At 42.0% G+C, this 14,411-nt stretch overlaps 1 protein-coding gene across 1 annotated transcript in view; it reads right to left on the bottom strand.

The window, feature by feature from the left end:
- The window catches only part of LOC144792080 (putative cation-transporting ATPase 13A4), a 315,751-nt gene that overhangs the window by 153,054 nt on the left and 148,286 nt on the right, over window positions 1-14,411 (bottom strand). The window contains exons 8-9 of the mRNA XM_078666931.1: window positions 6,252-6,324; window positions 5,205-5,336 (exon numbers count right to left, since the gene is read on the bottom strand). Coding sequence (XP_078523057.1) covers window positions 5,205-5,336; window positions 6,252-6,324 — 205 coding nt within the window. The remainder of the gene's footprint in view (window positions 1-5,204; window positions 5,337-6,251; window positions 6,325-14,411) is intronic.

The following is a 14,411-nucleotide window of genomic DNA, read 5'->3' as shown; positions in this document are numbered from 1 at the left end:
GGCGATAAATAAGAAAAAATGGGAGGCAAGTAGACTCGCCCACCATGACTACGGTGAGGGGTGCGGAAAATTTCTGGCGTGGAAAACGAAATCGGACTTGTTCAGAAACAGTGTGAGGAGGCTTAAATGTCCAAACACTACGAGCATCTTAGAAAAAGACTTCGATATTGAAGAAGCTTTTGTAAATTTCTTCTCAGATCTATACTGTGAAGACTTAAGCCCTTCGCAAGAGATGTATCTGTTTTACAAAAGGAAAAACTGAACGACCAGATCACAAAAGAAGAAGTGGCACAAATAACTAAAACATAAAAAAAGGGGAAAGCTGCAGGTCCGGATGCCATCCCTAACAAAATTTATATTGCTTTGAAAGATGAACTGACACCATTTCTTTGTCAACTTTTTAACTCCCTGTTTCAAGAAGCGCAGGAAATACCACTATCGTGGAACGAGGCAACCATCAAGTTAATTTTGAAGCCAAATAAAAACCCACAAAACTGCGAATCCTATAGACCCATCTCACTTTTAAATAGCGATCACAAAATGTACCCCCAAATCCTCACAAAAAGACTTGACAAAGTAGCAGACTCATTAGTACATCCTGATCAAAAGGGCTTCGTAAAAGGAAGGCAACTGAAAGAACTAACACAAGACCTAATAGGCGCGATAGATTTGGCAAATGTTTTCCATACTCAATTGGCAGTTTTAACATTCGACACCGCCAAGGCCTTCGATAGGGTCAGCTGGCCCTTTTTAATCGAAGTAATTAACCGCTTTGGATTGGGAGATGGCTTTGTAGCGGCAGTTAAAGCTCTTTATGAAGTTCACTCGGCAAGGATACTTGTTAATGGAAATCTAACAAAGCAATTCCGGGTTTTCCGAGGGACCAGACAAGGCTGCCCCCTTTCGCCTCTCCTTTTCAATCTCTATATGGAGCCCTTGGCCTGCAAATTAAGATCATGTCAAGCTATCCCACCTTTAATCTGTATGGGTTGGGAGAAAAAGTTAGGGCTCTATGCAGATTATTTAATGATCCTGACAGGAGACTTGGAACAAGCGCTTCCAGAAATGTGGGCACAGTTAATACATTTCGGGAAGGTATCAGGCTACTCTATAAACCAGCAGAAAACAGAGCTGATGCTGTGGGAGCACACTTTTAAAAACCCAAATAAGATATCTTGGGGTTCAAATAACAAAAGATATTGATAAGATCGCTCAACTAAATTTTGAGAAAACCCTTTGCAGCGCAGAACAGCAAATGCAGGCATGGGAGAATTTTCCTTTGTGATTATAGGCAGATCTAACCTATTAAAAATGTCGATCTTACCAAGGTTTACCTTCCTTTTCAACACTATCCCTTTAGAATTTCTCAGAAATTGGTTTAACCACTTGGATGCTAATGACAAGGGTAACTCGTCATGGAGTTTCCATTGATTTCAATGGAAATTACATGAAGAGGGTGCAAAGCCCTTAGCATCCAAGTGGTTAAGAAAGCACAAGGGATCTTCTCCTCATTTATATGGGGAAGGAAGACCCCTAGAATTTCACAAAGAAAACTCAGGAGAAAGAAATCTAATGGTGGCATAGCCACCCCGGATCTCTATCTCTACTACTGTGCTTTCCATCTCAAAAGCTTTCGCCAACTCCTTACCAACTCCCAGTCATATTCCCCTCTCTTTATAGCCTTAACTAAGCCTTTTAATCTGCAAGCCGATTCATTCCTTTTAAAATTTGGCCACCCAAAATTCTATAAAAAGGTGAGGCTGAAGACTCTCACTGCTGCCCTAAAAGTTTGGGTTCAAACAATGTCGTTATTGGATATAACATACTACAATCAGGAATCACCTATATGGGACTCCCCGGGTACCCCGGCATGTATGCAAGATATCTTGACTCTACCAATACGCAGAGCCGGGATAACTAAATGGGGAGAGTTGATAGTGGAAAAAGACTTAATTCCATGGCAGTGTTTCTCTGCCTTAACAAACAACACCGTCTCAAGGTTTAAGTACGTGCAAATCCTTGGCTGGTCAAGATCAATGAGAAAGGAATTAGAAGGAGATGGGGAAGTTAAAAAACTAATCGCCACAAGATCAATGCGAAAGGAAGTGGCAGCATGGTATTGGCTTTTGATTGAGACTGGAGACAACAAAGCGATCCCATACACAGAAAGCTGGAAGAAGGATATACCGGACGAAGACCTCGACCCTCTCGGGCAAGTATCCATGTCTACTCTTTGGTCATGTGTGAAAGCTGCCCCCTTGAAAAGAAATCATCTTTTTACTGTTCATAAGGCTTATTGGACACCTCTGAAACTTTCAAAAATGGGGAACGGATTGGCAAGGAAGTGCCCGAAGTGTGGTGACATCAATGCAAACGAGGTACATATGTTTTGGAAATGTCCTTCGATCAAGCTCTTCTGGGATCATGCGAGTAGTATCATTTCTGAAATTTTGGGTGGTATGGTGGGGTTAACCACATCAATGGTGATTTTTGGGGTATGTGTAAATGAGACGGAAAATCAAGTTTTTTCAAGGGACCAGAGGGTACTTCTTTTTGTCTTAATTCTCATGGCACGACGAGAGCTCTGCATTAAATGGATTGCTCCTATCCCACCTTCCAAATCAGAATGGATAAGCTCAGTCCAAAGTATCTCTACGCTTGATAGAGCAAGTAAAAGTGGTAAAAAAACTAGATATTGGGACCTATGGGATAGTTGGTTTATATCCTTCTCCTCTAGCTAGGCGGGGTTTTTATACTGCTTTATACTGCCTTATATTGTTCTCGGCTGTTTTCTATCCTTTTATTGTGTGCTCTTTGTGCCAGGATATTTAGTTTTTTTCCCCGTCCAATGATTACAAATGGCTCGTATGGCCGAAAGGACGGAATACTAGCTAAGGCTAGGTGGGAGTGGACTACATAGTGGAGGAGAGTTGTTTTTTTCTACTATCAACTGCGTTTGTAGATAATACACCCGGGGGTTATTTCAACCCCCCTTCTTTGAGAAGTGACCGGGTCTTTTCTTTTTTTCACTCCACTTCAAATAGTGGCTTGCAGTTTTTTTTCCTGAATAAACCGGCTATATCTCTCTAAATTTTTTAGCTCTTTTGTTAAATGAGGACAAAAAAAACCAACAAAAACAAACTGCACACGTAGCTGATACAGTATGATGTTAATAAAACCAATAGCACAATCAATCATATTGGCAATGCTGGCTAAACAGTAGAAGAACAGTTACATGTATATGTATAGTGCATTGCTAGCACAGCAATAGCAAAACAGTCTAGAATCAATTGCAAAGCAGTAATTCTGAAGTACAATAATAATTCTGTAAATAACGATAAAGCAGGAGTACCCGACCTTCACCCCTCGATGACGTAACTTTAGCAGTTAGAACCGAGAATCCCGCTCCGACCGCTCTGTCTATTACTGAGACCGGTGCAACAGGGGCAGCGGGTAACAGCAAATCTGCACGATCCGTCTGCGAGCTTCCCAGAGGGATTTGCACCCCTCCTTTTACACACTAAACACTGCCTGACACCACCATGTTCCCTTCCTGTAGCTGCTCTTGTGGTGTTATCAGTGTTTTCACTAAACCAGGATCCTCCTAACTCCTACCATCTGCAACTTGCATCTTTCTCCCAGGGCCTCCCTGGGCCTTCAGGCAACTCCTAGGCTCGTTTGGGTCAGGATAACCCCAACTATATGTCTCCCCTGATCTACATGCCTTGGCCTGGCACAGTAAACACAGCACATATAGCTTTGTCTATTAGGAATGACCAAAAAAAGCATCAATCGGTGATCTGGTATCTCAGTGTGGGGGATGGGTTTTCTGCATGCATTTACACTCAGCAACACTGCCTAAGTTAGTTAATCTCTCGCGTCACAATGTCTTCTGCACACTATTTCCTATGTACTGACCAATCAGGGAAATGTTTCAGCTCCTCTCATTGAGACAACAAATTACTGCTGTTCTGGCACCTTCCTCACATTCACAAATGTGACTTGTAGTAGCATGGGTTTACTTTTGGATCATGAAGAACATGTAGTCAACCTTTGCTTAACAGTTTGTTTGTGCTGCAAGGATGCCAGAGCAAAGAGTTCCTTAGTTTCAGATCCATGTGTTTGCAAACATCAGGATCAGTGCACCATGCTTACACCAAGATCCAGTGTGGCATGCCTGACCACCCGTGGACACCCTTATTCAAATGCAGAAAATGTGACCTTTTGTTAACGGTCTGCTCCTCCCCATTCCTATATCTCCAATTAAATAGTTGACCTTCAAGTATCACTACACCAAAATGAATAGCATCCAGGACTCAGGTTAACGATGGGTAGATTTTTATGCATTTATTTTAATCTTTTGAAGAGCATATCCTTCCCTCAAACTCCTGATGATCAATCACAAAAGGTTTCGTCTTAACTCATATAATGGTGTGTGGGAAAGTTGAGGTTTAACCACTAACCTCTTATAGAAATATATGCACTTGAAACCATTTACTCGTGTCTATTGCTTTCAATTGGTTTCTAGGTCTAGGTTTTGACAGCACAGCTATCAAACAGAGCTCTTTCTCACAATATACATAGAGTAGGCTTTGGGTTCATCTCTTTCAATCATGGGTTTCTTTGATCAGCCTCTGTAAGCCATTGGCCTGAGACTTTGTCAATCTCCTCGTGGTTCAGCCCAGAGGAGTATTGATGTCTTACTTAATGACATTGGTTATTTGGTGTATCCCTCCACCTTAACTCTAATGATGTTCATAATTGCAGGAGGGACTACTTTACAACTATAGCTGTGTCGATGTCAGCCGGCTCCCTCTCCAATGTCTTCTTCTAATGTTCTAATGCTGCATCCATTAACACACAAAATCTAGACCTACTAGCTTTGCCAATGCTGGTTTACAACCAATAGATTTTTTTTATGACTGGTTATAAACCCCAAAACTTACTGTCCAAAGGTGAATCAGTGGAAACCATTTGTAAATGTTTAATTAGATTTTAGAGCAGGGATTCTACTTGACTAAGACATTGTAAAGTCTCCTGAATAGTCCCATCAGACAAGGCAGGACACCCCAAGCACACACAGGTGCACTAGCAGGGGAAGAGGATGATTCTCACATTGTAAACCCTTTTATTGATGGAGAAAAGATGTGCAAATGTGACAGCAATAACTAGTGATCAGAAGAAGATATAAATAGAGTTCATACCTGTAAGCATGCCTTCATCCACAATGCAACTCCCATTAATGAGTACAGCGTCGCACGGCAAATAAAGCTTGTTTCCAGTCAATATAATCACATCTCCAGGGACTAAATTGTGCGATTCCACCTCTTTGTACTCTGCAAAAGAAGAAAATATATTGTTTACACATTCCTGTTATTTTGGTTAATTCACAACACGGTGCTGTGCCTTTGAGGCTTTTCTTTTAAAATGTGGGTAAGGTAGACAAACAATTTGTTATCTTAAAATGTAAAAAGTAAAACATTTCAATAACCATTCTGTTAGAACTCCTTCATTATAATCCCACTTATCTTCGCACCACGTTCCCTAGATTTTAAATTGCACTTTGTGATGTGGAACACATTTGTTACAGATTCAGCTATTACAGTCAAATATATTTTGAATGGAATTACAGCAAATGTTTTTTACAATGAACTCAAAAATTTGGGCGAAAAGCATCCCTCTGTTTAGGGAGAAGGATCCGAACAAGTGAATTTTGGGCTGTGGCCGACATCTGATGATATTTTGTGTGTCGTGCATGCTATTTGTATTTGTTTAGCCCACAGTAATCGGGGGATCCTACTGGTGCTAGACAAGATCATCAAACTGAGGGGATACAAAGAGGTATTTGTAAGAGATTAGTCAGGGTTTTAACTGGTTCTATAAGGTGACCAAATTAGATTGACTTCTAATGTAGAGTAACGAAGATCACATTTCATCCCCCCCGATAAGCAAAGGCTCTCCTGCCTTGATGCACTTTCTTAATCTTAGGAACATTGAGAAGGTGGACTGAGGATGAGCTGGGATCTAGCAGGAATGTAGGAGAAGAAAGGGTTAAAGAAAATCGGGCCAATGACAAGTCCTTAAACAGATGCAAAAAAACATTTAAAATGTATGTGCTTATGTACACAGATATATTTATTTTTGGCAACTGATGGCTCATGCCAAAAGGTCCTCTCGCCCTTCAAGGGCTTCCGATTCTGAACCTTCCAATCTTAAGGCACAACCTCTTAGAACATTTACAACAAACTCACCTCCAGTTTTCAGACCCACGGTGACGATGACGCTATTGTTCGCCGCAACCAATTTATGCAGGTTAACTGATTGCTGTTAGAGGGGAGCAAAAAGATGCAGATGTTACTATGAGCAGAAATATTTCACACTTTAACATCCTAGACAGATTTATAATCCCTTTCTAACATTGGGCTTAGAATTGAATTCTAAGGTGGGACATCAATGTTCCTCTAACCTCCATAGGAAGGCCCAGACTGACTAATAAGTTGGATCAGTGACCTGCTAATATCCAGTAATGTCATCATTCAACAAGAAGACCTCACAGGTGAGATACAATGGGAGGGGAATCTTCAGTTTTTTGTAAAGATTGGCAACTGATTTGCCTGAAAGGGTCGTTTAGCAAATTGGATATTGTACTGTGTGCATCTACCTCACACAAGTAAGTCCTCTCCGGTAGGACAACCTTCATGAAAATGTGCCCTGCAGAATTGGGCATCTTACATCAGCACAGACATTCCCCAAAAAATCATAATCCAAGACATATGCTCTTAAAATCCATTTTTTAAATAAAAAGATATTGAGGGGTTGTCCCAACCATGTCGCATGTTTTCCACAAGGCCTGGTAAAGGGTTATGGTAATGGTAAATCCTTGATTTCTAGAGGAAATGCTGCATTGCAAGAATGTACAAGTTGTGTTTCCCTCCCACATGCACACATATACAAATAGTGACACTGCCCATCAGTCATTTATGCATCCTTAACCTATCCAGGCACATTGAACCTGTATAAGCAAACTGTCCCTTGGCAAACTATTCTTTCTCTGGCACAGGAAGCACCAACACCGGAGACCTTGACATCACTTTATACCTTAGCACTGCATAGTATTAACATGTGTGATTTGATAACTGCTTCTACACAGTTCCTGGGTGGCCTTGACATGCAACAGATCACCAAGTTCAGTAATTGTTAATAAGGTGGCGGGTCTTCACAAATATTTCCAAACAAAGTGCACTCCTGTGTCTAGTTGTGCGTGGAAAGTGTTATGGTAGTAAGTCAAGCCGAGGCAAAAATTCTGTTTCCCATGCAATTTCTCATAGGGATTTTGAATAGGACTACAGCCCACACTGCTGGACAGAATTACACATTTGGTGTAAATACATTCAGAGTTATTAAAGGAAAAAACAAATTGTATATCCAGGGATGCGCATCCACAAAGTCACGTGCCACCATCAGCACTGTGATTTGCTGATCACAACCAGACTGGGAGGTTGCGGCTATCATTTTAAGTATCCGGGACTGGTCCCAGGGTCTACAAATGATTAAAGAGGTCAGGGTAGAGGTACCCTGACCCGATGGGTGTGTTAGAGGAGTGACAGAAGGACCTATGTAGGGTACAAAAAAAAGTTATTGATTTGATTTAATTTAAATGTATAAAGAGTGACACATGCCGAAAGGCATTTAGACACTGCCTGAACTGAAAATGACTGAAACGGACATAGTAGAGGAATAGAGCAAGCATGTAACAACACTCATAGTCACAATCGGCTGTGATGGAGAACTCTTAAGGTCATTCAGAAGGCCCTCACTCACCAACCTGGTTGGTGACATGCTTCATCATCGGGCCCCACAAGGAGTGGCCGAATGCCAACCTATTTTGCTGCAACGCCAGTTTACTGCGGAGCTGGCTTTTTTGTGAAGTGTGATTTTTTCAGTGATTTAAAAATGTACAAATTGTGTAAAAAAAATAGCAATTTTAATAGTTTTGTCAATTGGGCATGAGTAAAAACAATGGTGTAGGATAAAGCACCAAAATTAAAGGTCCAGATTTATCCTGTGTTGTTGGTCAACATGTTTCTGCCTCAGTGATAGAGATATATCAGGCGTTCGTCAGGACCAGTGGAAAAAGTGAAGTGAAAATGTTATGATAATAAACCCCAGTGGTATGGGCGTGCTAAGGCCCACCCTAGCCTGGGGTACAAGTGTTAAAAGAAAGATATCAAAAAACACTGTTTCTAGATTCCGATTTCTTGGAGTGGAACTGAGTTTATTCGAGAGTGCTAATCGTTCAAGCACCATGGCTCTCGGGAGGGGGGGTGGTAGCAATTAGGCACACCGCCCTCAGGGTCCGGCATTCGAGGGTTCATCTAGGTACCGAACGGGTGCCTAGCATAGACGGCGGTGTGCCTAATTGCTACCACCCCCCCTACCGAGACCCATGGTGATTTTAACACTTGTATCCCAGGCTAGGGTGGGCCTTAGAGCACCTATACCACCGGGGTTTATTATCATAACATTTTAACTTCATTTTTTCCACTGGTCCTGACGAACGCCTGATATACCTCTATCACTGAGGCAGAAACATGTTGACCAACAACACAGGATACATCTGGACCTTTAATTTTGGTCCTTTATCCTACACCATTGTTTTTACTCATGTCCAATTGACAAAACTATTAAAATTGCTTTTTTGTTTTACACAATTGGTACATTTTTAAATCACTCAAAAAATCACACTTCACAAAACAACCAGCTCCGCAGTAAACTGGCGTTGCAGCACACTAGGGTGGCATTCGGCCACTCCTGGTGGGGCCCGATGATAAAGCATGTCACCAACCAGGTTGGTGAGTGAGGGCCTTCCGAATAACCTTAAGAGGTCTCCCTCACAGCCGATTGTGACTGTGATTGTTGTTACATGCTTGCTCTTTTCTCAAAGTCTTTTGACGCTCCTTTGTTGTTTTCTTTGAATTACCTTGAGGGTGATAGGAGCGCAATTCTGTTCCCTTCCTCTCTTGTTGTTACGAGTATAGTAGAGGAATACACAGCGGAGGTAAACAGCCATGTTTTTAGGAGCTTTCTTAAAGCCAAGTGATTAGGGATGTTCCTTAAAGGATCCGACATTTGGTTCCAAAGGTGAGTGGTTCCGTAGAAAAAGCTTCTACCACCCCAACAGGGTTTAGAGATGGTGGGAACTAGCATTGTATTACCTAATGCTGAACACAGATGTCTGTTTGTAATATAGCGTCTAAGCTATTCTCTAAACAGACTAGGGCCTGCAAGAGAAACTGATTTGAGCACTATGCAGAGTGCTTTGTATATTGGCACTTGCATTTATTAACAGCAGCCCAGGCATACCTCTACATCCTCATTATTCCACAACAGCTCTTATCGGGAATCCACACCAGTGAGCCGGACGTGTTCCTTTGTCCCTTGCCATACACGTGGCAGTACAGTGCGAGAACGTATGTAATTTGGGTGCACCCTGTACAGGCATTTCTTTTTTCAGGCATATACTCTTAAATCCTGATTAAGATCCCTATATTTCAATGAGGGATCGAAACATCATCCACCGTAAAGCACCAGGACTATTTCAAATGTTTAATTGAGATATAAATAGCATGGGCAGCATATAACATTATGTGGTGCCAATTCTATATATCAAGGCGCATTTCTGCAAATGTCATAGTTTTGCATGTATATAACTTGTTCAGTTTTTTCTTTCTTTATTAAGGCATCCTTTGGCTGTGTGCTTCTGTCAAAACATTCATTAAAGATTACTATGTATATGACGCTATTCTAGGCTGCTATAGAAATTATTTTATTTTCTATAGATTATGTGATGAAAATTCCTTGGAAAAGGGACCCATTGTTCCCTCATAACTCTCTAAGACTTTAGCAAAAAAAAAAAAGTCTTGCCATTGAGCGATAGTTTATCTCGAATGCTGAATGAAGGCTGGGTTTTTTCAGTAGTGGTAAAATGGAAGCCGTTTTCCATTCAATCGGGGTAAAAGCCAAGCTTAAAAATATTGTTAAATAGTTTGGTCATGTATGGAAGCATAAAGTCAGCTATATCATGTGGTACCTTAGATGGACAGATGTCCTGTGGAGCCCCAGATTTAGTTGATTTAATCAGCAGCGTCAGTAGTTCTGGGGAGATAACTTTAAATTCTTGACAGGTTGGCTGATTTTGTCTGAAGTAACAAAGAGTTGGAGAATTCTGGTTGGTTATGATACTCAAAGGAAGATTATTGAGGATGGTTTCAACAGTTTTTTGAAAGAAGAGGACTAGAGAGTCACAAAAATGTTGTGATTTAAAAGTAGGAGTGGAGGTGAAGTCTGGTGCGGAGGCAAGCCTTTTTACCATTTGAAAAAGATTTCTAGTGAAGTTGGAAGTAGACCTAATGGTCTCTGAGAAGTATATAGTTTTCTCAGAGATGATTAGGTTTTTATATTCCTGAATTAGTACTTTATATTTCAATGCTTCTTCTAAGGCATATTGAGTTCTCTATAATCTTTTCTCCGTGTCATTTCTTCTTTTGGTCTTTCAGTTTGGGGGGGGGGGGGGGGGGGGGAAGTACCAAGTGGCCGCTGTCTTAGTTCAATGGTTGGCCACTCTTTTGAGTCGAGCCACCCTGTCCGCTGCTTTTTGTAGCCAAATACGATAGCATATGGCATCAACATTGGGAGAATTAGCCACAGGGAGTTGGTAGATAGAGAAGTTTGCTGAGATCAGCTTTCTTCACTTTATCCCAAGACATGACCAATTTGGTCTGGAAGGCAAAATTAAAAGGGGCATTCAGAAGTTTGATAGTAGTATCAAACTGAATTGCCTTGTGATCAGACCAAGTAAGGGGGAGGATATCACTGATTTGAAGCTCTCAAGTGTCGTGAAAATACCATCTAAACTGTGCCCAGCTTGATGCATAGGGCTGTGAACCTTTTTTTTTTAGTTCAAAGCACTCAAGTTTATCAAGTAAGGTACTAATATCTATGTCCTCTGTATCATCTAGGTGGAAATTAAAGTCCCCCAAAACTGAGTAGTTATTGAAGATAATGCTCCCTTCTAGGATTTCAGAAAGCACTGCCAGGAAACAGGTTCAAGGACCCAGAGGTCTTTAGATCAGTAGACCATGAAACATGGTATGGTTGTATAGTTTCTAGCTAAAAGAAAAAGCTTCACAGTAAATGAATTTTTCAGGGCGATGTGTTAACTCTAGAAAGTTTTTATAAATAAGAGCTCGTCCTCTGCCCCATTTCACTACTTTATCCAGATGAATAATTGTCATTTATAAGTAAGGCAGCATTTATATCAGTGCCCAATGCTAGGTCAGCCCATGTTTCAGTAAGAAAGAATATATCAAGGGTATAGGAATCAATCTATTCATAGAGCTCGTATTTATGCTTTATCATTGATCGAGAGTTAAGTAGAGTGCAGTTAATGGTTTTTAAATGGTAGGGGGTAGGCTTCCTTTCAGTCATATTACAGGTGAAGTGGCATTTATTGCAGGTATAAGAATTCTGTATTAGATTGAAATTAAAAAAGTACATCCTTCACAAGGAGCAATAGCTGAAAAGTTTTTTAAAGTACTGGTGTGTACTTACCAATTTGGTCAAGATTTCTGGCGCAAGGCGCAGTCTTGGCATGGACGGGCACAGGCGGGCTTGCCTTTGGTGCACATGCATTTATAGCCCGCCTATTGCAGGGCGTGTCAGGAGGCGTGGCCTGGTTGGAATCCACTGCCGAAGAACAGGTGGGTATAAATTAAAAATCAAACCAGGATCCAGCAACCCCTGGAGTCACCGCCAGCACCTCAGCAAGTAAACAAGATACTGGTAGCACAAATTTAGCTGAAGGAAGAGTGAAAAAAGAAAATAATAGATTGAATAAAACGGGTGTTTCAACCCTCTAAGAGCTGGTGCCTGTTACCTTTAGGAGCCAGGCAGCTCCTAAAAGTAGCACAGCTTGTGCTTATAAGAAAAGTAACATGGTGCAGTTTTAGGTCCTTCAGTAAAGGCTGCACGGACGCGCTGCCATGATGCAATTATAGACTACCTGTCACAGGGCATGTCAGGTGTTATGGCCTGGTCGGAGTCCACAGCCGAAGAACAGGTGGGTGTAAATTTAAACAAGCATTTACAATGCAATGGTCTCGGCATTATTAAAGGTAGAGCTATTGGCATTGCTCATGACATTTTTTTAAAATCATAAATAAATGACATTATCATTTACATTGCCAATAGCTTAATCGTTAAATAAATGGCATTGTCATTTACAATGCCAATAGCTTAATCGCTCGCAAATGCATGACCGATTGCATTTACACCCACACAGAGCCACACACACAAAGCCACCCACACACACATACAGAGCCACTCACACAGAGCCACACACACAGAGCCACACAGAGCCACACACACACAGAGCCCACACACACATACACACAGAGCCCCACACACACAGAGCCCACACACACACAGAGCCCACACACACACACAGAGCCCAACACACACACACAGTCCTACACACACAGAGCCCCCCACACACACAGCCCTACACACACAGAGCCCCACACACACCCAGAGACACACACACACCCAGAGACACACACACCCAGAGCCACACACACACCCAGAGCCACATACACACCCAGAGCCACATACACACCCAGAGCCACATACACACCCAGAGCCACATACACACACACAGGAGAGCAAGCACAGCGAGGGGGCAGGGGTTCTGAGGTGCACTGGCATAAAGTTTGGGGTGTGGCGTGAAACGACTCTCTCTCCTGCACACTGTACTGGAATAGATGGGTTGCATATCAGCAAAGATGCAATCCTCCAATTCAGGCCTTTTCTTTGACAAATGAATTTATTAAGAAGTGATAGTTTAAGTAAATAAAATGAAGTGGAGCAGGACTGCAGTGCTTTGGTAAATTGAAAGCATAGCCAGGAGCATGTTGACCCGCATCATGGTGGTGTCTGTGCATAGGTGGTCATTAAAAAAACACCAACCTCGACTCAGTTGTCTCTGGTTAATAAGACACACGCATGGAGTGGTGAGAAAGTCAATCCAGGTTTGTTTTTTTCTTTGAATTTCGTGACTTGTGTTCCTGCTTTTGTACGTGATTGTCACAATTATAAGTCTCAGGGTTAAAACAAAAACCTGGCCTGGACCAACCCCTGAGGGTATACTCAGACGTGAGTCCCTTGCTCATTGCACCATCAGGATTCAAGCAAGCCGGGCCGAAGAAGGCTGTGATGCCAGAAACCGGCCCCCGGAAGCTTGTTTCCTTCCCAGTATAAGAATTAGCTTGGTAGTTTGGTTTGCCCTGTTCCCATCATGCACTGGGACAGGAACAGACTAATTTGCTTATAGCCAGGTTCTGAGCTGGGATGGTGCAGTGAGCTAAAAAACGGTAATGGATTAAAACCATGATCTATTGACTTGGTAAGAGTATTCTGCATCATTCAGAAACTCTGTCCATCACCACCCCCTTTTTCTAAAATCGGTTTTATCCACACTATGTGTGGGAGGGTATACTCAGACGTGAGTCCCTTGCTCATTGCACCATCAGGATTCAAGCAAGCCGGGCCGAAGAAGGCTGTGATGCCAGAAACCGGTCCCCGGAAGCTTGTTTCCTTCCCAGTATAAGAATTGGCTTGGTAGTTTGGTTTGCCCTGTTCCCATCATGTACTGGGACAGGAACAGACTAATTTGCATATAGCCAGGTTCTGAGCTGGGATGGTGCAGTGAGCTAAAAAACGGTGATGGATTAAAACCATGATCTATTGACTTGGTGAGAGTATTCTGCATCATTCAGAAACTCTGTCCATCACCACCCCCTTTTTCCAAAAACTGGACCAACCTTGTAAACATGGCAGAGCTGGTGCCTCGGATTGATTTACTTCATGCCTATTTCCTATTCTCTAAATCAGTTATACAGCTATACTCTCACAGGTACACCAAAAAATTGAATTTGAGTGGATAAAAGATGAAGAAAGAAATATCTACGTACAACGATTCTTTGAATTTCGTGACTTGTGTTCCTGCTTTTGTACGTGATTGTCACAATTATAAGTCTCAGGGTTAAAACAAAAACCTGGCCTGGACCAACCCCTGAGGGTATACTCAGACGTGAGTCCCTTGCTCATTGCACCATCAGGATTCAAGCAAGCCGGGCCGAAGAAGGCTGTGATGCCAGAAACCGGTCCCCGGAAGCTTGTTCCCTTCCCAGTATAAGAATTGGCTTGGTAGTTTGGTTTGCCCTGTTCCCATCATGCACTGGGACAGGAACAGACTAATTTGCTTATAGCCAGGTTCTGAGCTGGGATGGTGCAGTGAGCTAAAAAACGGTGATGGATTAAAACCATGATCTATTGACTTGGTAAGAGTATTCTGC

Source organism: Lissotriton helveticus, chromosome 11, assembly GCF_964261635.1.
Source record: "Lissotriton helveticus chromosome 11, aLisHel1.1, whole genome shotgun sequence".
Classification (NCBI taxonomy): Eukaryota; Metazoa; Chordata; class Amphibia; order Caudata; family Salamandridae; genus Lissotriton; species Lissotriton helveticus.
This window is presented reverse-complemented; position numbering and strand designations above follow the sequence as displayed.